This window comes from Dermacentor andersoni, chromosome 4 (genome assembly GCF_023375885.2).
Source record: "Dermacentor andersoni chromosome 4, qqDerAnde1_hic_scaffold, whole genome shotgun sequence".
NCBI lineage: Eukaryota > Metazoa > Arthropoda > Arachnida > Ixodida > Ixodidae > Dermacentor > Dermacentor andersoni.
In genome coordinates, this window is record NC_092817.1 from 84,672,832 (window position 1) to 84,699,362 (window position 26,531).

At 43.3% G+C, this 26,531-nt stretch overlaps 1 protein-coding gene across 11 annotated transcripts in view; it reads left to right on the plus strand.

Annotated features, from left to right (window-relative positions):
* Positions 1–26,531, plus strand: part of LOC126536425 (choline/ethanolamine kinase) — a 136,537-nt gene that overhangs the window by 74,795 nt on the left and 35,211 nt on the right. For 8 of the 11 annotated variants that reach the window (XM_050183379.3, XM_050183381.3, XM_050183376.3 and 5 more), the window contains one exon: positions 16,314–16,436. The exons of 1 other annotated variant lie outside the window; for it this stretch is intronic. In XM_050183379.3, the coding sequence (XP_050039336.1) occupies positions 16,314–16,436 (123 nt within the window). Of the gene's footprint in view, positions 1–15,253; positions 15,449–15,472; positions 16,076–16,313; positions 16,437–26,531 lie in introns of those variants that run through there. 2 more of the 11 variants (XM_050183377.3, XM_055073992.1) reach the window with 2 other exon arrangements.

Sequence of the window (26,531 nt, forward strand, 5' to 3'; positions counted from 1 at the left end):
ACTGGGGCGCGAACGCTTGAACGAAACCTGCGCTTATAATCGTCCAGATATTTCATCAGGATCAGTAGTGGCTAAAATTTTCATTGTGTAAACTGTTAGCTGCTTACTTAACGAGCTAATACTTAGCTGCTTACCTAACGATCTAATAATTCACACCCTTATCCACTTGTAAGGGAGTAAATTATTTTACAGAGGAGGGCTGCTCCAGCTGGCTTTCATATACGTGTTCGGCGAACTTGGAATCGTTTTCGCTCTCCTGTCTTCTTTTTTTTTTTCATTTTTAGCGAGAATAAAGATGCGGACGCTGATGTATGCCTCTTTATGCATAGCGTTTCCCGAGAGTGACCTCGACTTATGTTCTGGATTACGCGGCTACTACATCTTTCCTCGAAGGGCGCTCATGTGGGCGTCATCACCATCAACTCGACACGACCGGCTATACATAATGCAATGTGTTGCGTCCCGCGGAAACGATGTAAATCGAAAGGCAGCTGGCGGCTTAATTGTTCGCCTGCGCTTCCGTACACGCAGCTCGGAGGCGAACGCGTTTGCTCAATTTCGGCCTTTGGAGATTTGAAATCGCCCACAGCGAAAGGAAGGAGAGAGAGCAGACGGTGGATGCGCGTGAGCTGTGTCACGGACGGACTGGACTAACGCAAGCGCGCGTTTATGTGCGTGTGCTACACTCTAGTGTATATAGCCGCGGTTGCGTGTGCGCGCGCTGATGTTTCCCGGAAAACAGTAGGGTGCCGCGTCACGTGGGCGAAATTGAGGTGTTGAGCAAACGTCGACAATGAATGCGCGTGCCACACGAACTGAGTGTCCGTGTGATTGCGAAACCAGCGAGCCCTCTCGCCTCCTCTCGAGTGTACCTTTCGATAAAAGCCTATGTCAATTCTCCCCCCCCCCCCCCTCTTTCCGTGTACGTTTTTTTTTTTTTTCTTTCTCCGAAGCCGAACTGTATAAATTTGTTTAATGTCCCGAAACTTCGGAGTGGGTTAAATGAGGGACGCCGCATAGCTGAAAGCTCCGTGCTAATTCGCCCACCTGTGGTGCTTTAATGTAAACCTTACGTAGCGAATGGTACACGAGAGCTTTCGCATTATATCCCACCCCAATCGGAACGCGGTCGAGATCGAACCCTCGACCTCGCGCTCATGCAACGCGGCGCCGTAGCCATTAAGCCGCACTGCGGCAGGTCGAAAGCTTAACAATCTATAATATTCTACGGCAATCAATCAAGCTCAAGATAGGCTTTTTAGTCACATGTACACCGAAAAGAAAAAAAATAAGACGTTCATTCAAAGTAGCTAATATGCGACTACACCCTCGGTACGCCTCTTGGCATGTAAAACACTGATTCACACAGTTTTGGAATATGCCGTTACTATGTGGGACCCGTTCCTTAAAACCGATGTAAGAAAACTAAGCAAGCTTACAAGAAAAAAAAAGAAGAGGGTAGTTACGTTTATTTACAATATCTATGGGTGTACCGGCTTCCTTACTAAACTCATTTCTCAGAGTGTCTTACCTTCTGTAACTAATAGAAACCGCATATCAACTAGTAGACGGCCACTACAATATCGATACGTCTCGACTTTTCGCCTATTCGACAGGCTATTCCACCACACAGACACTCATTTGCTATATATAACTCCATTTGCAACACATGCTGACTATTTTAGATGTTCCTATTTTCCCATAACTATATATTTGAGTGGAACGAGCCGACTGACGTAATAGTAGCTGTTGATTCGTTGTTCACTTTCGGAAGGTATCTCCAATGAATAAAGAAATGGAAAAAAAAAGAAAGTTGCTTTGGTCAAGATTGTTCCTGAAATTTTTATTTTTTTAGCCATTCTTTAATATGCTTTCACTGCCTTTTTTCTTATTAATTATTTTCATGCATTATTTGTACTTGGGGTTAAAGGAAATGCGGTGCATGTCATGTAGTTCATAATAACGTGTTCTATATTGTACGTAGTTCACCCATTTTTGCTTCTTCTTGTGCCACGCACGCAGGTAATATCTTGTATAAGATCGCGAAATTTATAAATAAATGAATGAATTAATTAAATCATTGATTTAAACAATCCGAGGAGACCCAAACACTTATGGGATGTGAATGCAAAAGAATTTAGCATCCAATTGAACGCCACTGAGCGATGATTCGAAGTAGCTCCTCGCGGGCAATCGAGCGCGTTGAGGAGCTTGGCCAACGCCTCCTCGACAGTACAAGGCCGGTGCACTTCGATCCGTGACGTCATGCTACCTTGCCCGACTGCCATAGAATCGAATGGTGACGCTCTCGAGTAAACCGTGGTGGTTTCGACGTCACCGCTTTCGTCACGCCGGTCTTGGCAATGGAAATTTCGGTCCAAGTAGCGTGATGCCATAAAGCAGAGTGCACAAGCCTGCCATCTAGGAGGCGCTGGTTAAGCCTAATGGGAAAGACACTCGTCTTCTGAGCGCGGGGACGTAGTTTCGAAACTCACTACAGCCAACGTTTTTCCTTTCGGATTTACTCTGTCTTTTGTACAGTAATTTCTTTATAGCGATTACCGAATCGAAGTTAGGACGCAAGCGAGAGCTTGCGCGAACAAGGAACGCGCGGTTTACACAGGCTTCCGAGAGCGAGGGTGACGTGTTCCACGTGTTCCAGCAGGTGTGTTCCCTTTCACCCGCTCTGCTCCGTCGAGGCGCCCACGTGACGTGGCGTCGCAGCCAATGGGAATTTAGGTGCCGTTTCGCTGCTACAGACACAGACGCCAACTTCTTCGCTCAATGAGCCATTTGACGCTTTTGCGTCAACACAGGCGCCGGCTTTTTCGCTTAATGGCCCATTTGATGCTTTCGCGTCAATAAAATAAAGCGGGTAGTCATCAAGTACCGGGGTAAAAAAAAAGGATACTGGGCAAAAGAAGTATAGTAAGAGCATTCGCTAATCAGAAACTGTTATATACCTGTCGCTGTGGGACTCAGTGGCTGTGTGGCATGTGGTAACATCTTGTTGAAACCACGTGTCGTCCAGATCCATATGATGCAATTTACACACACACACACACACACACACACACGCACGCACACACACACTCACACACACACACACACACACACTCACACACACACACAAACACAAACACACACTCACACACACACACAAAACGGTATTATCATGTCGCGATAGGGAGTACCAAATTAACTGTTATTGCCTGACCAGCCGCATTTTCGAAGAATGGTCCGGTGATGGCTCCAGCCCCAAATCCGTATCAAATAGTGACGCGTGCGTTGTGGATGCGTTTTTTTCTCAACCATCATTCGATAACTTTTAGAACCCCAAATGCGACAATTTTGTCGATTAACCGGGCTATCAAGACGAAAATGCGCCTCATCGCTGAAGACGATTTTGTGTGAAAAATTAGCATCCTCTTGTTCTTGTTCCTTAATCCATTCAACGAACTCTTTTCTCTGGGCGTGGTCAGTTGGCTTCCGTTCTTAAGTCAGTTGAACTATCTAAGAATGAAGATGCAAGTCTTTCGTGAGAATACGCTGTAGAGAGCTTCTCGAAACGTCCAATTCAAGGCTACGTTGCCGAATCTATGTCCCTGGACTCTCAGCAACACTCTCATGAACTGCTTCGACGTATTCTGTTGAACGACTTGGTGAGGACAGCCATAGTGTCCAAGACCACTAATTGATCCAGTCTCCCTAAAGTTTATGATTATATCTTCACAGTTGATGAAGTTAAGTCACTCTTCCGACCATATTTTGCACAAAATTTGCGAACTGTAGCTGTAAAACCTTCGCAATCTTTAAAATATTGCTTAGCAATAAAAATGCATTGCTCTTTCGTGTACCTCTCCATATTTAATAACCCTGAACTGTCAGCTGTCACATTGTCTCTTTTTTTTTCGTTGGTAACACTAGATAGATAGATAGATAGATAGATAGATAGATAGATAGATAGATAGATAGATAGATAGATAGATAGATAGATAGATAGATAGATAGATAGATAGATAGATAGATAGATAGATAGATAGATAGATAGATAGATAGATAGATAGATAGATAGATAGATAGATAGATAGATAGATAGATAGATAGATAGATAGATAGATAGATAGATAGATAGATAGATAGATAGATAGATAGATAGATAGATAGATAGATAGATAGATAGATAGATAGATAGATAGATAGATAGATAGATAGATAGATAGATAGATAGATAGATAGATAGATAGATAGATAGATAGATAGATAGATAGATAGATAGATAGATAGATAGATAGATAGATAGATAGATAGATAGATAGATAGATAGATAGATAGATAGATAGATAGATAGATAGATAGATAGATAGATAGATAGATAGATAGATAGATAGATAGATAGCGCTCAGAGCGGGTGTTGCTACTTTATTAACGAAAAGTACACTTATATATAGGCTTGACGTCACTTTGACGTAAAGGTTCAGCATATAAGACCTATTCACAGGCTACATTTGATGCGACCGCATGCATGGGCAGCCGTTGCGGAGACAGACAGGCGAGGGGACAGATAAGCTGTATCTTTTGTGAGGTGGCGAGGGAGGGAGGGGCGATGCCCTAGCGGGCCATATCGCATGCAGCTGCACGTGTATATACTATGTGGGGGTTTCGAAGCATGTGTAACACATGAACGGGATGAAAGTAATAAAATCGTGCTACAAATAAAGGGGACCGGTTTGTGATTGAGACTATGTGCCTAACACCCAGCTTTACGTCGTTTATGCGTCAGTGGTCGAGTTGAGTGGCACCATTTGTCTGACGAATGTCGCGACGAAATCGCGTTCCACTCTTGAAGGCGAAGCTTAAGCGTCCTCCAAGCTTTTTTTTTTTTTTTTTTTTGCACGCTGCACACCGACGCTGAGTGAGAGGCCATTTTGAGATGAATATGTTATGATTCAGTAACGTTATTATTTAGCCTTAACCATTTAACTGGCAGCTCAAGAATATTGTTGACCTTATAAATATATCTGGAAACACTATACAACACGAAATATAAGTCTGTGTCTTCCAATTTACCTTAATTTATGTACTTGCTCAACAGTGGTAGTCACAAAGATGTCGACCGTGAGCAGCAGCAGATGTTTTGGTGAGAAAACTCGGAAGACCTCGTCGGTATCGTCTTAGCGGACGTGGCGGTCGCTAATGCGAAACTTTTTTTATTTGTTTAAGAAAGCTAGTATTTTTTTTTCTCCATTGAGACGCATCTCAAGAACACAGATTTACCTTGCCAAACCAAATACCAGACACAAGTTTTGGACCATACATTTGCCTCTAACGAGCTGGTCAACAATATTTTCGACCCACTGTATCTCACTTAGTTTTCAAAGAAACCTTTTCGTATTTTATTTGGTAAGTATTTGAACACTATCAAGAAGGAATAAAGAAATAAGAACATTCCAGGTCAGGTGTTTCTTATCTTGCCAGTTAAAGGTTTAGTAAAGAAAAAGTTCCCTGTAGATTATAATGCGATCCCGCGAACGCCCTCGAGTCGACTGGTCGTTCTGTGGATAAGCATGGCTGAAACTACGTGCCACTAACCATAATATCACTGAGAAGGGCAGTCCGAAAGCATGACTTTTCAATGACGCAATAAGCACGTGTACTGCTGTTTATTCAGAAAAGGGGCCGTAATAATAAAAGGGCTTATTAAGGAGTTGGAACGCACTCCGCAAATATTTTTCCTGTGCTATAGTAACTACAGCTGACTAAATATTTATATCGATTGCTAAAAACGTGTCTTGAATCTTGTAAGATGGACGAGAAAGAAGATGATGCAAGATGACGGTTTTGAAAAGTCGAGGAGGAAAAAGTTAAAATAAACGCATATATATATATATATATATATATATATATATATATTTCAGTGCTCCCATTTTTTTTTACAATACTTACTACTGTATAACATGCAAAAACGTTTACGATGTTATTATGCTATTATGTTATTGTTTACCATTTATTGTTATTGCTCTACATATTGTATTTGCTAACGTATTAATTTTCCATGTTCTGTTGCTGATGTTTATTTCTTTCCCGACTCCATACTAATGTTACCGTATTTCCCCCCTTACACTATGCCTTCTCGAAGGCCTGTAAGGTACATGTAAATAAATAAATATATATATATATATATATATATATATATATATATATATAGTGCTTCTTTCTAGATTCGCTTATTCTTTTTTATTAAGTCGCCCGATTCCTGGACAATCTGCCATAGTGGGTATGAGACACTCGCAGAGGCAAACAAGAAACAAAAAACAAACAAACAAACAAATAAACAAACAAACATATTGGTTTGTCACCATAGAAGGCAAACCAAACCACTAATGCCGACCGTATGACTAACTAACTATTCTTGGTGTCGTTACAAAGTTGGCGCAGTCTACTTCACGATCCTGTGTTAATCGCCTGCATAATGGACCACTCCGGTTTCCCAAGGACAATGTGTGTCAACGTCACGACCACCGATATGGACGGTGTCAAGCTGGTGAGCGGTGCATGCCGCGTCTATGGTGGAAAGTCGGGCTGCTAGCATGAACTTCGACTGTTTTTCCTAAAACCTGCGTATACATGCTCTCGGCGATCCAGCGGCGATGAGTTCTCCGAAGATAAATAGCAGCAACCACGAACCTGAAGTGACCATCGCATATATTAATAGGAAGCATCGCGACGCGCAAGTACAGAGTAATGGGCTCACGAAGGCAGAAGGGTGTTTCCTACGAAAAAGACAAATATGTTTCCTGAACAAAATATATTTTGCGGGGTGTGACTCATTCGCAAGAAAAAAAAAAAGAAGAAAAAAAGAGCAGCCAGCGGCAACTGCAGCAGCTGTTGGAACTCATAATTCAAACGGGCCTCCAATGGCCTCTGAGGGCACCAACTGAATTTATTATACTCGATATATTCGACGGATCATTAACAGAGTGTGCTCAGGCCTGGCTTGATTTCTGTGATTACGCGTGGGACCGTAATTGTTGGCAGGATGATGTTGACAAGGTTACGAACATGCTGGTGTACCTCGGAAGCGTCGCGAAGACTCGGCGTGAGGTCCTTGGGCAGACTGGAGGAAAAGCATTTTTACCACATTTTCTGCGAACAGGCTCCAAAGTTGAAAAAGGGCAATAGCTTGCAAGTACGTTTCCGGCCCTGTTCATAACTATTATTATTTTATTTTTTTGAAAGCGGGGCTATTCGCAGTGCAGCGTGCTTCTGCACTGTCAGACTCATCGTTCGTGCCCCTCATCATACTGGGACTTCCTAAGCGGATACAGCATCAAGTCCAACTTGGGGCACCACAAACACTAGATGACCTACTGCCAGTTTTAAAGCAATTATTTGTTCAGGAGCGGTAACATGCGACGACAGATTTTAACGCCGATGAAATATCTCTAGTACCTGGGCTCCTATGCGACAGCCGGAAGATAGGCGGCAAACCTGGTTCGTTTGTGGAAGACTTTTCCAACCAGAAGAAAAATAAAATGCTTAATACCATGCCTGCTGACCTCTCGCCACCCCTACAGGAAAGAGTTTTCCTCACTGATCGTGCCAAGCTGATATATGTTTCCGCACAAATAAACGGGAAGGATATGAAAGCACTCGTGGACAGCGGAGCGTCAATCACTGTGGTCAACAAGAACGAGATCCCAGAGTTAAATATAATCGAAGATTATCCTGTCACCGTCTACGGCTGCGATGGAAACCAACAAATGCGCAATGAATGGGCGGATGTGCTCATTACGTGTCAGGGCAAGAGCCCCTCCGTAAAAGCCCTAGTTCTTAGCGGTGTGATGTACCAGATTTTTTTGTCCCGTCCGGTAATGCAAGGACCCAGTTTAAACCTCTACTGGGTGGTCAAGCCACAACGCAAGACGATCGCCGGTTGCATTCCTTCATTGTCCTGGATGAAAACCCTCGCAAGCCCATTTCAGCAGTATATAGACACGACTCGGATGTATCCAGTGCTACTTAGTGTCGGTGCCTACCCAAGAGCGACGCCAAAGCTTCAAGACCCATTCGAGCTACGAGATGCGACAGTAGGGAAGCGGAAGGCCTACAACATGTCGAACGACGAGAAGCTCTGGCTGAAAGAAGAGCCGCAGATGATGCTTGACGCTGGTGTCACACGCCCCGCTACACCTTCCTTTGTTTCTGCAATCACGATTGTGCCTAAAGAGGAGGGAAAATTTCGTGTGTACACCGACTACAGGCAGATGAACAAACAAACCGACCGCCCACGTTTCCTTGCCACATGTAGCCGAAGTAATTAATGAGACGGGGGGATCCTCAAGGGATTCTGACAAGTGCGCCTTTGCGAGAAGCGACGAAGTTTTCAGCATTTATCACACCGTCTGGTGTTCATGAACAGAATAGGTTCCCATTTGGATGGAAAAATTCTCCAGCCTGCTTTCAGAAGATTATGGACGGTGTCTTGATCCCACACTTGGGGCTTTTCTGCGACGGTTACGTTGGCGATGTTCTAGTGTACTCACGGTCAGAAGAGGAACACTCCGCCAACCTGGCGAATGTTTCGCAAGCGATCAGTGACGCGGATCTCGAGATAAATTAGAAGAAATGCTACTTCTTTAAGTCAAAGGTGGTTTTCCTTGGATGAGTGTTCGATGGAGCTACCAAGAGCACTAAGCAGGAGTCCGTCCAAAGGATCACGAAGCTCACAAAGCCGCCCCACATTCACTGACTTGGGGTCTTCCTGGGACTCGCAGGCCACTTCAGGAGCTTCATTAAAGATTTCGCCAAGATAACTAAGTGCTTGACTGAGCTCACAAAGAAATATGTACGTACCTTTTTGTTTTGTCCAGACCGAGGAATGCGAAAAGACTTGTCAAGAACTGGTACAACATGCATATATCCTCGGACCCTGTTATTACCCTGCCGCACTATAATTTATCTTTTGAGATGAACACGGACGCATTAACATTATGGTACATGGGCGCTTCTGTACCAAAGAAACTTGAAAGGTTGTCCCACTCAGTATCAGGGGGGGGGGGGGGGGGGGGGGCGGTATATGATACTACTCCTATACATTCAACCCTGCTCTGCTGAATTATTTGGCAACCGAGAAAGAGCCACTAGCCGTTTTAATGGCTCTGCGTTACTTCCGTTCATACATCGATGGAATGTAGTTCCAATTGTACACAGATCACAAAGCACTAACCCATCATTTAACTGCGTCAGAGTCCAAAGGAAGCTGGCCCGTTGGATCAATGAACTCCAGCAATACGACTTTGAGGTCTTTCACTGTGCAGGGGCAGGCATCTTACAGATGCAGAAGATGTCCTGTTTCTATTGGCAGTTGAGGTTCCATGTGGAATGGTCAACTTGACAAAATTATGGGAAGGGTATGAGGACCTGCTCTTCGAGGATGGAAAGCTCGCTCTACCGTGCACAGACGCTGACGCCAAACGTACTTCACTTATGTCGTGACAGCCATGAATCTGGTGGCCATAACTGATTCTGGTGGACGTACAATAAACTTCTTCAGAGGTTCACATGAAAAAAATATGAAAAAGGACATCGAAGACTACGTCGAGCCGTCCCACTTGTGCCAAGTTAACAAGCCCTGGTACCGGCCGCGGCCCGACGAACTAGTCTTGCCATATCATTCCGATAAACCATTTTAAGTTGTGCACGTAGACTTTGCTTAACTGAAGAATAAGAAGGGAGTTCGCAAGACGCAATCTTTTCTTGTTGCAACAGATCAGTGCACTAGAACGGTAGCGGCGCGCCTTCGAGGAGAAGCCGCTAACATCGTTATGGCCCTTCTGGATCGGGTAATGTTTTCGCAGCTGAAAGTTGTGATATCAAACAACTGACCCGTATTCCTAAGCAAGACGCTGCAGCAGTGGGCAGAGAGCCGTGGTGTTACGCTGCGTCATCGCGCTCCATATCACCTGCAGGCAAACGGAATGGCCGAGAAAGTGATCCATCACCTTAAGCAGTTCGCCTCCATGTATCCAATTTAAAGGAGGGTGCAAATGCTGTCAGAAGCGGCTGTGTCTCACCACAACAGGACGCACACTACTAGTCTTGATTGTAGGCCTCTTCTTGCTGCTTATGGCAAGGTACGGACCCTACCAGCTGACAACGAACTTTGAGTTTAAGACAACACGCGCCTGTTTGAGTGCTGTAAAAGCAACGAGAACCAAACTCGATATCGAAAAGCAATGAAGTTGCAATTTGACAAGGGGTACCAAGGACACCGGGTTGATATTGCACTGAACGCTCTTGTGCATGTACGGTAGGGGCTATGCGTCAGCGATACATGGACATTTTGCCCTTTCAAAGTCGTGCAACAGGGTGTGCTTGAGACTATCGGGTACATCAATAACGGACAGCTAGAATTCGCTGCCGTAAGCAATGTTCTCCGCTATCATTCCAGGAAGGGTGAACAAGAAAAGAGAGAGAGAGAGAGAGTATAAAGTGGACGAGAAATATGGCGACGCAGGATGACGGCTTTTTTTTCCAAGTGCAATGCTTTATTTTTCTTCACATAATCATGGTCGAGGAGAAAGTCGAGGACAAAGCAGTGAGAATTAACAGTAATGGCGACCGTATGACTAACTATTCTTGGTGTCGTTGCATATTTATTACCCAAACCAGGAGTTCCCAAACTTTCTGACCTTAGGGAAACCCCACCTGCCATCCTAAAGTGCCGCTAACTACCTCCCCCCCCTCCCCTTACTTCATTTTCCTATACCTATGTTTATACATGACCTTGCGATGAACGTTGCGATAAATGAATGACGCGAAGACTACCGAAGTGCTGAAGCGGTGGTTGTAATAGTTAAAATGTGAACTTGAATGAAAAAATCCGCCTAAGGGTGGGTGGAGTCAGATTCGTTTTGGCCGCTCACGGAACCCTAAAATACCTTTCACGGAACCCAGTTTGCGAACCCCTGACCTACGCACTTATAACCGGTACGACTTTTTATCAGAACTGTCGCTTATTCACTCATGAAAAATAATAATAACCAATGAATAATCTATTTAATGTGCCCAGGAGCAACACTGAGGTGTGAGTGCTGGTGGACAGAAAAACAAGAACAAAAATGTAAAAATGGAAAGCAAGCACGACCAAGAGTTACGGGCTAAAAAAATAGGATGACAAAACAAACAAAAAGGAAATTGATAAACAGCTGCATATTGAACAGCGCTATACCAATAACAACTGAGAGACGGAGAACACGGAGAGAGAAACTGTGGGAACTCAGGAGAGGAGCGCAGCTGTAGAAGGCTAAAGAGAAAGTGCGAAGCTCGGAACAGCAAGAGCATAAAATAATAATAATAATAATAATAATAATAATAATAATAATAATAATAATAATAATAATAATAATAAGAAAGGGCTCATCATTCGGTCGCCGCTGCAGCAGACAACTTTCCCGTTCTTTTTGTAAGCCTACGGTGCTTCCAAGATCCTGTATTGCGAGCCAGTTCTAACCAGCCAGTTGGTGAGAAAAAGCGAAACGCAAAGCGACGCGATTTCATCCTGTTTCCTCACTGATGCAAATTATTAATTCCGGTACCTTAACTATTGCGTGCCGTTGCGTGTAAGTAGGTCGTTGGGCGTGTAACCGAGTCCACGTTACTGTGAATAGCGAAGCAGAGCGTACGCAGCCAAACGGAAATCCTGTCCCGCTGCGGCTCCCCGGCATTCACGGAAGTCTGGCCAGGAATCGAACGCTCTTTCTTTCTTTCTTTCTTTCTTTCTTTCTTTCTTTCTTTCTTTAAGCGTCTGACTGAGTATCAACGGCGTGAATTCGTTAACTTTTAACCGGGCAATTATCTGCTGGTGTCGGCTCGGGCACGCAGTGAGAAGACATAAGAAACATTATAACTATAAAGAGGAAAGATAATGCTTGACAAACTGGCATTATTCGTGGCGTCAACTCTACAGCGACAGTAATCGTAAATTTACGCTTCCAATGAGATAGATAGATAGATAGATAGATAGATAGATAGATAGATAGATAGATAGATAGATAGATAGATAGATAGATAGATAGATAGATAGATAGATAGATAGATAGATAGATAGATAGATAGATAGATAGATAGATAGATAGATAGATAGGGACAACGACAAAGGGGTAGACAAATTTAAAAACAGTGTAAAATCTCCGCAGTGCATTCGCGTGCCACTGACACATGCGGAGGCTTACTCATTCATCAGTACGGTGTCACACCTATGGAAGCTCATATTTGAACTAAGGAAGTTGAAGTGCCGCCTTCAGATTGCATGGCGAAACGACGCACGACCCGCTCCGATAACGGGTTGAGTGTGTGCGTGTGTGTGTGCACAAATATCCGGCGACTGTTATTGTGCGTCTTCGAGTGCATCGGATGACGCACGCGTCACGTGGTTATTGTAGTACACAGGCGCACTGAAGCAGGCAGAGATCACTGTCTGTCTATAATTAGACAAAGAGGAAAAACACGTGTATTTCACCTCGAGGTTGTAAGAGGCGCGTGCATACTACCTCGACAGGAAAGCTCGTGGAGTTATTGAAAATTATGAGTCGGCATTCGCAAGGTCTTTTCCTGCTGGATTGTTTCGTGCAGCCTCTGCAACACGCACCTGTCAAAGACCCACTACATAGTTGGATTGACTGAAAAGAAGCACTTAATTGGTTTACGAACAGGTAAACTAGTAATTTAAACCTATATTTTCGCTAATTTCCGGGTAAGAGTTTGATCACTGTAGTAGAAAAAAAAAAGAAACATGAAACAGGGGGAAAGGAATGGATGTGCCAGTTTCATATTTCTTTTTAAATTTCGCGCCGAAACACCAGCGCCGGTACGTTGGTGTGACGTCACGGATTTCAAAGCCTTTTGTCGCATTCGGCACATTCTCAAGGACATTCTTGCGCAGCAAAAGTTATTGCAACTTGCTAAGTTCAGGCTTTTGGTCCTTTAGAACACTATATGTAGTACATTTTGTGGCCGATTAAGAAATAATTTATTATGTTCGAGCAGACGCTGTGAAAGTCCATGACGTCACAGCCAGCTGGTGCGGGAATGTCAGTCTGTTCGTTATTGCGCCCTTTGCTGGCTTACCATACTTCCTCTCATGATGCACAACGGCCTTTTAGGTATTGTATAATCGGAATTTATTAATACAGCTTAAATAATCATTTTTCTCTTTAATATCCCCTTTATCGCACCACCACTGGGCGAGTTTATCGGGATTCTGGTAGTAAAAACCATGGGCGGTTTAGCCGATAAGCCGTGACACATTTTTCATCTGTCTCGAGTCACCCAAGCGAACGACCTCTCTGTTGGTTCATGTTGCGGCGTGAACCTTTAGTGCAATGTGCACCCGGCGACAAAAGTTTACGGACCATGGGGTCTCCGAAAACGTTCAATTCCCGAGCAGCCTGTAAAGGTAGCCAGCAAAATTGTATAAGACAATGTTGTTAGCTTGTTCTAGTTCTGAAATGCAAATACCAGACTGAGTTGTGAGGTTGCCGAGATATACAGATTTTTTTCAGATCTCGTGCCCCGCGATATTTTGTCGCCAGGTGTACAACACGGTCCACATCTAAAGGGTGCGCGTAATTAGTAATCAAACCAACGTAGTTTAGGCGTGTCGTCAATTTCAAAGGAAAATAATTGCTTGATGTGTCGCATTACGTAGAACTGCATTGTCAGATACTTTATAGACAAGCCCTTTGTGTCAAAACTGAGCTGTAATCAGTCCCTAAATGTCTTTAGCGGTCCATTTAACGGTGGACCGTCTTGTAAGTCCAGCAACTCACTACGCATTTGTGTCACATCATGGACACGTTCAACATTGCACAATGCCTACGCTATCCGCTCATGTATCATTGCGACTCGATTTTACATACATTTTAATTAGCCTCTGTGCGTCTCTATCGCTTTCTTTTGTCATTTCTGTTTCTTCTGTTCTGATGGCTATAGTTTTCGTAAAAAATTCGTTATAAAGCAAGCATCCGTACGTTTAACAAATTTGGATAAACATTAAATAGAGTGCGACGTCACACATACCGACGCACGTGTACGCCGAAATTCACAATTTTAACGCGATAGCGTTAAGGGCCCCATGCTGCAGAAAATCCGGTGTCGGCATCGGCGAGTTGTCCGTGAGTGAAAATTTTCGTATATATTTAGGTATATGTATATGCCACGGCTTGCTATATGACATGCGGTATATGCGGGTTATATTGCCATACCATTCTACCCATAATGTTGCCCATACCTTGTCCGTGGCCGCTGCCTTGTCTTACATTCTTGACAAAGTTATTCCTCGCAATTTTAAGAATGACAGCCCGCAAACAAATGACATGAACCAAAACACCGACAGCGCATGCCTTCTATGTTAAATATTCTCACATTTAAATATTATAAGTGCGAAAAAATAACAGAAACCGAAGAATGGTGAAACTTTTTTGGCACGGCTGTGCACTACCTCCGGGATCTGTCCACACAAGAGGCTGCCTTTCTAACAGAAAACTCGGATTCGTGCATAGCGTACGCCGCCAGCGTTTCCCGGTACACTACGGTTACATAAGCTGCAGTTGCCGGGAAGCGTGAGAAGCAGTCGGGGATCTTGGAATGCTATCGGGCGTTTTGTTTTCGTCTAGAAAAAGATAATTTTATTTTTATGCGAAAGAGAAACGTTCTAGTGCGCACTTCGTAAATTAATCGGAATGGTGTAGACCTATATATTTATACAACGAAAATAAAAGTACATTAAAACCATTGTCTGTATCCCTCGTCAATTAAGATATACAAGAAAACCTGCGGTGGCACGTTCCTGAGCTGATTGAAATCAATTGACAAATGTTCACAGACGTACCACATGCTTTCCATTCGTGATTCAAGAAGCAAAACATTGAAAGAGTCTTTTTTTTTTTACTAGTTGAATTCTCATGATATAAACCGTGACCGCTTTGATTTTTCTCGCAGCTGCAATATAGGGCAACAGAGGCGGAACTCGCATTTCGAGATGTGCTGCATGCTTTGCCACGTAGCATTCGGAGTGGGAAAAGCCCCAGCGCGCCGGGTCGCCGGGTCTGTTCCGCGAGAGGGCGACGGCGCAGCTCACGCTTTCTTGAGTGACGTCATAGATTTCCGTGTAGCACTACCGCTGAGTTGTACTGGCGTGACCCACGACGTCACGAAACGTCACCGCAAGGATGACGGCGTCGCGACTGGCCCGACTGCCTGCTGTGTTGGTTTTGTCGACGTTTTCGTCGTCGGCGTCAGTGGAGCGCAAGCTGCCGTTGTGTGCGCGGCTGTGTCTGTCGCTGTGTGTTATGAGGACCGTAGGTGACGCAGTGTTTCCCGCAAAAGATAAAATGTATACGCATATGGGCAAGGAGATTTCGTTTCTTGCGTTCCATCCCGACAGGTAAGGGTGGCTGAATTGTGGGATTCGTTCTGGTGCGCATCCCCTTGGGTGGGATAACCGTGAGTCTGACTCGGGACACCTCGCTCTACTTGGCAGCATTTCCTATGCCTGTTGACGCGCCAGCGTGTCCACGGCTGACCTGCTGGTGTCGCATGCGCGACATGAGCGAGACGCCGATGGCTCGCGCGTCCAATTTCGGGGCCGGATATTTGTCGGCTGTAAACGGAAGAAAACGACGAGAGTGGTCAAAAGATGTTGGCGACGCTGGCATTGCGACTGCTACTTTGCCGTTTTCGTGTTCCATCTCAAAGCGGACCAAGGGACGATACGAAACATGGGACGCGCGTGAGAAATTGACGTTTGTGTTGTGGCCGTCGGACTGAGTCTACGCGAGAAGCACACCCGTCTTCGAAGCATCTAATAACGGTGCCGGTCACGGCCTCTCTTAGCCGATTCGCTCACCGCACTGCCGTCCCCGTCTCGTATCGATCATCTCCAGCGGGCTCTGTGCGCAGTGAGATCGCGGTCGAAAGATGACATGCAAGGCAACGACTCGCCGACTATCACCTCTAAACTCTACCAGGGCATCTTGGCCGTGAAGAGGGTGTTCGAGATCCTGAAGTTCAAGTACGCGCCCGATAGGCGAGAGCTATGTCGCCGGCCTTCCCTTTCCTCTGATCTGCATATTTGTCTATTTGTTTTGACTCGGGAGAGGCTTCGCGGTCGTTTGCCCGGTCTGCGCGACCTGACTCATCGAAGGACTTCATTTAATTACATGTGCGCGCGCGACCTTGTCGCGCCAACGAAATAACTTCCCAATTCCTCCTCTTGACAGTCTCTCTTTTATCTACCCGCCTCGCTGCAGTGAGCCAGATGAAGCCTACATCACAGAGGACATGCGCGACAAGGCGTACAACATCTGCCGCGAGTTCCTGAGCGGCACGTGGAAAAGCATCTCGAGCCGGGACATGGTGTTCAAGTCCGTGAGGTCAGTATACGCCTTTTCTGAAAACACGCCCGTTGCAGCAGGCCCGGTTTGGGCGGCTCTGCCGCGAATGGCTTTCGTCTCTGCACAACCTCACTTTGACTGCGGAGAATCGTATTGCAGTCGACAGCCGCGCCGTCCTGTCACACGATTCTCGTCGCGACTGAGGCGCGCCTGTCGTCCGCATGCTTTTGCCATGCATGCGCGTCGCCGTACAGCTGTCCGAAGTCCATCGCTGCCGCGATTGCGTGTCGCTTTTGGCGACTGGCACATCTGGCCTGACAGCTTTTTGACTGGCTGTGTCAGGGAAAACCTTTGACCTAAACCTGCCTGACTTGTTATTTTGAAGAAAACTGGAACATAATTAAACCTGATATAAGATCGTTATCATAGAGACGTAGCATATTTTGTTGCGTGGCCCCGCATGAAAGAACATATATACGCATACTTATACTATCATCATCATAAGCCCATATTTATGACCACTGCGGAAAGGCCTCACCCTGCAATCTGCAATTACCCGTCTTGCACCAGATTACAACTCGCCCTTGGAAATTTTCTAATTTCGTCACCCCACCTATTTTTCTGCCATCCTCGACTGCGCTTCCCTTCCTTTGGCACCCACTTTGTGACTCTAATGGTCTACCGGTTTTCTACCCCATGCATTACATGGCCTGCCCAACTTTATTTTTAAAGCAAAGCTTGCGTTGCCTCTTCCTTCGACTTTTCCACTGCCGCTCCTGTGGCTGTCTTGCAGGCCGCGTCAGGGCTTGGTTCAGAACGTGTATATGCAAGGACAGAGTGTGGCAGACAAGAAAGGCGGCATGGGAAACTTGCTTGAACCTTTCCATTGCGTCGCATGTACACAATGTCCTCTGCAGCTCCCTGGGCATCGCAACATTAGCCTTTGGACAGGTGCGATTATCTGGGACCCCCGCAAAAGCATTGCAGAAAATGCAGTGCTTACCTTTATACTTCTGTGCAAGTCCAGAGGCAAGGTAGAAAGGTATAGAGGAGGAAGGGAGGGAAGGCATGAAAGGGGTAGAACCGACGCAGTCGCAAAACGAGTGAATAACAGCCTTTCCACTCTTAGCTGGCAGTAGTTCCCATACCAGAGGGGGGCTAGATGATGTGGAAAGGCAAGGAAACGCTACTATTATAAACACAACAGTGGTTGTGGGCCAACTGAAGGTACCATACTTTCTACTATTTCTGGAGAAAAAGAAAAAAACACCAAGCAAGGGTGTCAAGTGGTCGACTGGTGCAAAGTGTCCAGACGCAGAGCTTGATTAAAGCACCATACGGTTTAGCCGACACTACGGAAGCAGTTGCACATCAAGTCACTTCTGTGCCTGCCGTAGTAGCTTTGCACCTAGGACATTGCTTGAGGTCACAGGTTCGACCCCAACCACAGCAGCCGCATTTCAAAGGGAGCAAAATCCCAAAACCCTTGTGCACTTAAATTTAGGTGCACGTTAAAGAACACCAGGGTGTCAAAATTATTCCGTATAATTTGCCACTATGGCATGCCCCATAGTCCGATTGTGGTTTCGGCATTTACAGCCCCATAATTCGATTAAATTATAATACTTGTGCCATGATGCGTTGTGCCATGTGAAGCAATGACTGTGCTAATCTTCTCGGATGTTACGTACAATGGCGTGCAACAACGCCTCAAGCAAACGCATGTCTCGGTGTGTTTTGTGTATTACGCAGACAAGCAGCTATGGTGCATGCAATGTAATGTTTAACGTCAGCTCACCACTTTTGTATTAGGCTAAACGGGGAAGAAATTAAACAATTGTCATCGGTATCACCACTATTTGTCCTCAATCAAAGCAAACAGCACAGAAAGCTTTGCTTACGTTGATTCCCACAGTGAGGTGATCTGCATATTTTTTTTCTCTTATAGTCAACTAGAATATTGGCTAACCCAATTTGCTTTCTGAATCACACCTTTGTCTTCCTATCTCTTAGCGTTACACCAAGCATTTTTTGTGCCATCGCTCTTTGCGCAGTCCTTAACTTGTTCTTGAGCTTCTTTGCTGACTTCCAAGTTTCTGCACCATATGTTAACACTGTTAGGATGCAATGATTGTGCACTTTTCTTTTCAACGACAGTGGTAAGCTCCCAGTCTGGATGGTAATGCCTGTCGTATGTATTCCTACCAGCTTTTATTTTTCTGTAAATTTCCTTCTCATGGTCAGGGCCTCCTGTGAGTAATTGACCTAGTGAAACATGCTTCTCTACAGACTCTAGAGGCTGATTAATGATCCTGAATTCTTGTTCCATTGCCAGGCTGTTGAACATTATCCTTGTGTTCCACATATTAACCTTCAACCCCACTCTTACACTTCCTCAGTTAAGGTCCTCAGTCATTTGTTGTACGAGTAATTCCTCCCCAGTTTTGCTGAACAGGACAATATCATTTGCAAACTGAAGGTTGCTGAGATATTCGTTGTTGATCCTCACTCCTACCCCTTCTCAATCTAATAGCTTGAATACTTCGTCTAAGCATGCAGTGAATAGCATTGGACAGATTGTGTCTTCTTTCCTGACCCCCTTCTTGATAGGTAACTTCCTACTTTTTTTGTAGAGAGCCTGATAGTACATAGACTGATAAGTCTGCAGTATTGTACATATGAGCTCTGCAAGTAAATACTCTTCCCTGTGGAAAACAAAGTCTGTACAGCATTGTTAGGTGTCATGAAAGACATTTTCTTTAGCCTGAATGGCGTCTCCTAGTCCTTGTACACCAACTTATTGACAGCTTTTGATAGCTTACATGGCACATAATGATCAAGTGCTTGGACTTTTGTAATCTGCTGAAGATTACTTACTGGAAAGCTGTGCAACTGAATCCAGGTAATGAAAATTTAGTAATGTACTGAATGTGAGTCAGTCATTTGGCACTTGTTGAATGTTTTCATTGTCATAATCTCGTAATAGCTTTATTTGCTTGCATGCCTGTCATATTCATAGAAGATTGGCAACAGCGCCTTTGCATAATGTGCTGGAACTGACCAATGAAATAGCTATGTCAGTGCTATCATGATGCAGATGTCTTGCCTGTTTGCGAGTTTCCTGCCTTTTCATTGCACTGCCTGCTAAGCAAGGTTCGCTGATCCCACTTACTGTGACATGGCTGTGTAAACATTTAGAGCCAGTGTTACATGATTGCTGCATTGTGTCTGCTTCCTTGAATAGTGATTTCTTTTCTTTTGCTTGTGCTGATTTTAGTTTACCATAAAATATTCGAGATGATGAAATTTTAGGCATCACTTATATCTGTTTGTGACATTATGTTTTGGTTTCTCCCATCACGTAATACTGATCATGTTCATTAATTAACAAGATATATTAAAATACTGTTTGTTTCTAATACTTATGCGTCTTGCAAGGTCTAACTTTCTGTAGGTGCCTTGCTGCATGAATTCACTGTATGAATTTTCATTTTCGTGTGAAAAAAATTGTACCAGCCTTTGTTTAGGCCAGGTATGCATAAACAAAGCTCACTTTTTAAAAGAAACACATGGTTGGGTTTTTATGAGCTACAGTTGTATCACATAAGATACACCATGCAGCTATGGGTATACTTTATGGCCATGCAGAAGGAAATTTGGTTTCTAGATAACTTGCAACCACTGTACACTAAAGAAACTTTAAACATTGATTAAAAAAAAAATGGAAGGTATTTCTTGCAGCTCCAGCCAGTACAAGTTTCTTTAAAATTCTTGTGATCCATGATGTCATCCTTGATTGACTAATTAAATATCTAGGCTGAATTGTTAATAGACCTTGGTTTTATGTCAACTTTTACTTTGCATAGTCTCAAGGAGTCTCACACGAACCAAAAGAAAACCTTCTTCCTGTTCCAATAGTTACTTGTTGCTGCAGTTTTTATTAGCTGTTGGAACACAGTAGGCCCTGCTCTGTCTTTGCCGTAAACACTGGTGGCATTTTCATTTTCTCACCTGTACAACACTGATGCTACGAAACAGTATAGCCCACAGAAAAATTATATTTTGCCACCAGATTTGTTCTTTCATGAGAAAACCAAATCTCTGCTCTCCTCCACAAAATAGCTCATGAGTGCATGCTGTATCATATGTGATACAACAGTAAATGCTTGCCTCACGTAACTGCCCAAATGTGCTTCTCAATCAAAACTTCGCACTAGGCTAATAAACAGTAAACACACCTGATATTTATTGTTTGTAAATATTGAGAATAACCTGCTTATTTATGAACATTCTGCAAGTTGTGCGACAAGCTGCAGCCACGCATGCTTTAAAGAAAAATAAGTGTGAAATTATTATCACTGCTAAAGTCATTATGCTAGAGAGGGCATAGATTCTGTGTAAATGTCTAAGGTTCACTTTCTTTTTGGTTATATTATGCTAGAAAAAATTGTTCTATATGTATCATATATAATACACCAAGCAGTAAGGAGTTAGCTTTTCGTGTTGTCTACCAGCATGACTGCATACTCTGCTCGCTGCCTGTCTTAAAATCTACTTTAATGATTATTTTTGGTTGCATCACCCAAACACTCTCCAGCCTCATGTAGCCATTGCACTAAGAAGCTGTACTTATCAAAATAGAAAGCCAGCCTAGTTAGAGATAACTTGTTGTGGAAAGTTCAGTACAGACGCAATAAGGAATGGGAAGAGGAGGAAGACAGGGCCTACTCTATGATCATGTTAACATTCTTTATACTTCTTGCATTTTAACTTTTATGTACATTGTATGGAAGTTTGTTCTCATCAGCATGCTGAACTAACAGACCTGGAAGATATCCACAAAATAAATTTAGTGCAATGAGTGCTGTATTTAAATTTAAAGGGCTCGGTGGTTAATGACTGAAAAATGGGAGTGAGTTCCAGATTTGTGTGCAACCCTTTTAATGAATGCTGTAGTGATTGCTACGTTAGGGGTATTTTGACAAGACGAGCAATCTGGTAAAGCCGGTGTTCGACTTGTGCATGAAAGCAATGCTATTGACTAGCTAACTTACTGCCCTCCAGGACACTGGTCACAGGAATGTAGGAGTTTTTGCACGAAAATATGCATGTGTATGTGCTCCGAGTTCATTTTCCTTGAGCACACTACAAGCTATTTGACAGACAAACAACGGGCAGTTGTGATGAGTGTACAATGAACACCACTTAAGCTTTCTGATGCATGTATAGTAGCTATAAGTACAAATACAGAAAAAGAGTCATTCCATTAAATGAGTAGGTATTTTTGCATCTTTTCTACTGAAGTTAGCCATCAGGTGATAAAGGTTAAGCACCTTCCATGCTTTGCATTTGGTGCAAGCATAAATGGCTGTATCAACATGCAGAAGTCAGTTGTTGTCTCACCACTTCGTTAATGCTTTGTTAGTGTGCATGTGGCTGCTGCTGTGTTGCAAAGAAGTGCCGGGTAGCCTCCACAATATGTTGTACTGTTGCACTCCACTGTTGTCTCTCACCAGAGAAGGTCCTCATGTTTTGTCCTAGTTGACATTAACCATTAGGTCACTAACTGCTCTCATTTCACAAGCTCTTACCAGCGCCAGCTAGGTATGAGTTTGCTTACTATTACCTCTGAAATACGTGCATACATGAAGTTTATCTTTAAGGTTGTGTGGCATTTCGCAAGCTGCACAGATTACCAGGATTACAAGTTGAGTGGGAACTAGGTGATTCGTGCAACTGGCTCCCAGCTGCACTGAGGCACTGTGATCTGGACTCAACCTGCTGCTGCCAGCAGTTTATTTATTAATTCGTGTATTTATATTTATGTACGGATTTCTTTATTCCATTATGAATGACTTTCATTGGGTGACATCTGACTTGTGTGCTGAATCGCCCTTCAAAAGCACTAATGGTGGAGTATAGAATCATTTCATGCTTAATAATGGAAAGAGACTAACACGTGAATGCACAAGTTCCTGACATATCCAGTCTCTGCTCTCGTGGCAGTGATAGGTGATGGGCATTATCGTCTAAGCGCACCTCAAATGGTTACCTCACACACAGTGACATCTGCAGATTGAAAGGTATTTTTGTGGAGCTGTCATGTACACCGTGCTCATGGAACCATACAGCTTGCTTTGTAATCTTCCCTGCATGTGTGCTGAATGTGTCGCGTCTGCTTCTATCTCTATGCCTCAGCAGCTACGTTGCATTCATCTTGGGTGGTTTGGAAACTGGCCTCGGCTTCTCTACATGTGTGCTCAATCTACTGCAGCAGGTGTTCTCTTCCATCTGTGCTCCATTTTTTCTTCTTCTTTTTTTTTTTTTGATGTGGAGGTTCTTCTGCTGTACATCTGCAAACCTGCATCAGAATGCAAGTTAAATTTTATCTCTGACTGCATTTAACAAGGAGTGTTTAAGTCACGCTTCTCCTTTGGTAACTTTAGGTGTTTTTTAGTTTTTATATTTTTATGCTGTCACTCTTTAATATCTCGTCTGTTTAGCTTTTTGAGGAGGTCTCAGTGTTACCCGCTGCAGTAGCTCAGCGGCTGTGGTGGGGCGCTGCTGAGCCTGAACTTGGGTAATCAAATCCTGGCCGTGGTGGCCACATTTCAATCAAGGCGGGTTACCATATCGTTCGTGTACTATGCATTGGGTGCACATTAATGAACCCCCAAGTGGTAAAAATCAACCCACTACACCATGTCTCATAATGAGATCATGCTTTTAGCACGTGAAACCCAAGAAGTTAGTTAATTTTAGGCTACAGCATTGTCGCAGAAGTTGTTGCTTGGTCATTATACCCCGTTTATCTCTCTTTAATTTTGTGCTATATAATCTCATTGTTTTCATGTAGAATTGGTCATTGAAAGCAAGAATTGCAGGTAGTGGCAGCAATATGGGCCATTTTTGCTTTTGTATTGTAATTTTATTGCTTAGCAGTGTCAATAATGCTGCTTTAAGAGATAATTCTGGTGATATTTTGAAAGGGTGCAAATCTCAACGAAATCTGTGTACACTATAGTACATTCTTGTAGGCTCATTGCTCATGTGCACTGAATGGCATCACTGAGAGTTGTTCTTCAGCTAAATAATTTTAAAGATTGATGCATGCATTCCTGATGTATGCCCTCATATTGGCAAGCAGATTCTCTTAAGATGTACCTTAGTTCTTTCATGGTTTCCCTTGAAACTATTGCAGGAATGTCAGAGAGTGCTTAGTTAGCCCTGCACCCCACTATTTTTTACCTGCTAAGGGAGGATTCTTAATGCATTTCATGCAGCTTCAGCATCATCAGTAAAAGCTAACATCAGTAAACCAGAGAAAAAAAAAAGGACATGATCTGTTTTTCATGCTCTGTTTGTCTACAACAGTCTAGCCTTCCATGAACTATAAAGCAACTAAAGTACAGGCATATTGAACTGCTTGTGCTCAGTGTGCTTTGCACATGTGGAAAATGCCGATGTATTTCAGAAACTTGGAGTATTACTGGGAAAAAAGTATATGGTAAAAATAATTGATGAGGGCTGTGCACAACCAGCTAGTACTTATGTTGTCATGAACAACACGTAAGTGCATCTTTTCATATTTTTTTTTTCTTCTGCACTAAGCGCATACCTATGCATGCATACGACAGGCCTAACCACATGTCATCAAATGTGAACAGCATATCCAATTAGTTTCGTCACTGTTTACAGATTTGATGTGTATACTTGATATCCACAGTTGTAGATGTGGCACCTGGAAAGGGAGCTTGTAATGTCAACAGGCAACTACAGCATCCATATAGTGGGCATTGTTTCAGAGACATGGTACGCCTGAGCCAGTGGGGGTTCGCTGTCTTAAAGCACAGCAATTACGCGACGTCACTTGTCACCAAGTGTGACATTGCTTTAGCTTCTGTGGCATGAGTATGTTGCTTGTGGGAGTGTTTGCAAAGCCGACTCTTCACGGTACATGCATTGTCATGCCATTGCAACATGTTGACAGCAACCTTCCGGGTCTCTTCCAACTGGCCTTTACTGACCTCCACGATGTTTGTTTTAATGTGCCGTGCTATCTTCCACTTGTTCACTTAATCTTGTATTTGCGGCATCATCTTGCTGAACTTTGCTTTCGCCATTGACTTGAACAACTTAACATTTTGTAGCCTGAAGAGCTTGTGTGGAGGCTTTTATCTTGGTCACTCCTGTTGTAGATATTTTATCTTTGCTCATTGCACTTGATTCAGGATCTTGTGATGTTGAAGTTGCCTCTTAGTGGGAGGTTGGATGTTGTGCCGTTGATATCTGTTGCTAGAATTTAGAGTGCAACCGTAGCCGGCAAAAGAAATGTGCGGTGTCGTATTTGTGGCTGGTCTGTTCTCCCGAAAATTGATTTCTTCTTGTGTGTAGCTTGGTTTCTATTGATCATGATAATGTTACTTTCAGACATGAAAATGTCTGAAGGCCAATTTCGTCTGAAGTTGCATAGCTTTTGGTCCAAATTGTCCTTTTAAGTGACCTAACACAGCTAGTAAAACAGGCCATCCTTCAAAGCAACACACAATCGATTCTGGATCTTTTTCTTTTGATTGGCAGCATCCTTCATCGAAATCTTACTTTGTACGTCTTTGATGGTGTATCTGACCACTGAATGCTATCTTTGAGCATTCCACTGGGCATAATGAAACCGGTGAAAGAAGAATGCATAGTGCCTAATTTTCCACTTGCTAATGATGTCACCATTCTTGACTTGTTAGATATGTAATGTTCTGATTTCCATAGTTTGTACGAGTCACGCACTTGCTCTGTCGACGATTTGTGGGTTTACTTCAGATATATTGTAATGAAATGTACTTCGAGTTACGTTTCCTCAAAGATTATTAGAATACATTCTTTTGGCCAAGGATGACGAGAGTAGTAGTATGCACATGACGAAAGCTAAAGAAATGCGCAAACAACTGCGCTAGAACTCATCACTGGCTTATGTATTGAAACTTTCCAATATGTGTCTACAGTTAAATCAAACTATAAAAAAGCTAAAGACTACTGTTTTGGTACATCGTTGAAAAACTTTCTGCTTTCATCTCCCACAATAGTTCTGGTGACACTTGTCACTTAAGAAGTAACAGGCGTATAAAATCCTCATTGATGGTGAATTAGTCACTGATGAATCACGCCTTGTATCATCATTTAACAAGTTCTCTTGTTCTGTTTACACGGAGGATAATGGCAAACAATCTGATTTTGCTGTTTCTGAGAACATCCTTCAAATGACTGACATAACAATAACTGAAGAAGGCGTTTTGTCACTGCTTCATAGTACTGACGTGAAAAAACGCCTGGAACTAATTGTATGCCAAACACATTTGTAGTAAGGTTTGCCGAATAGCGTTCAAGGTACCTATCTCATATATTCAAAAAATTATTATCCACTGCAGAACACCTGACAGATTGGAAGTGTGTGAAAGTTGTTCCTATCCCTAAAGCTGAAAACCCTTAACAAATTACTTCATAGAGACCAACCAATATCTTTACTGTGTGCCTGTTCAAGGATGCTGAAACACATTATTTGTAAATATGTGTCAAATTTTCTGCAGCGCATTAACGTGACCACTGACAACACAGTTTCCATAAGGGCATGTCAACGGTTACCCAACTCCTTGAGACGATACATGATTTTACCTTAGCCTTAGATAAACACAGTCAAATAGATATTATCTGTTTGGAATTCCAGAACACATTTGATCATGTCTCACATAAAAAGGTTTTATTAAAATTAAAACCCATACTAAAAAATTCACTGTTGTCATGGATAGAGGCATACCTTTCATCTAGAAGCCAGAATGTATCGATCGCAAGCTCGTGTTCATGCCCAGCCTCAGTGAAATCAGACGTTCCGCAAGGCTGGGCCCTTGGGCCATTATTCTTTTTATTAATTATCAATGACATCATAAAAGAAATACGTGTACAAATAGAATTGTTTGCAGATGATTACATCCTTTACCAGCAGGTAAATAATCTTAATGACCAGGCACTATTAAGTAGCGCTCTAGACAACAAACTACATATTTGGTGAGAAAAATGGCAGATGAGCATCAATACACAAAAAACTGTTTCTATGACAATATCGAGCAAAAAGGCACCACTGAA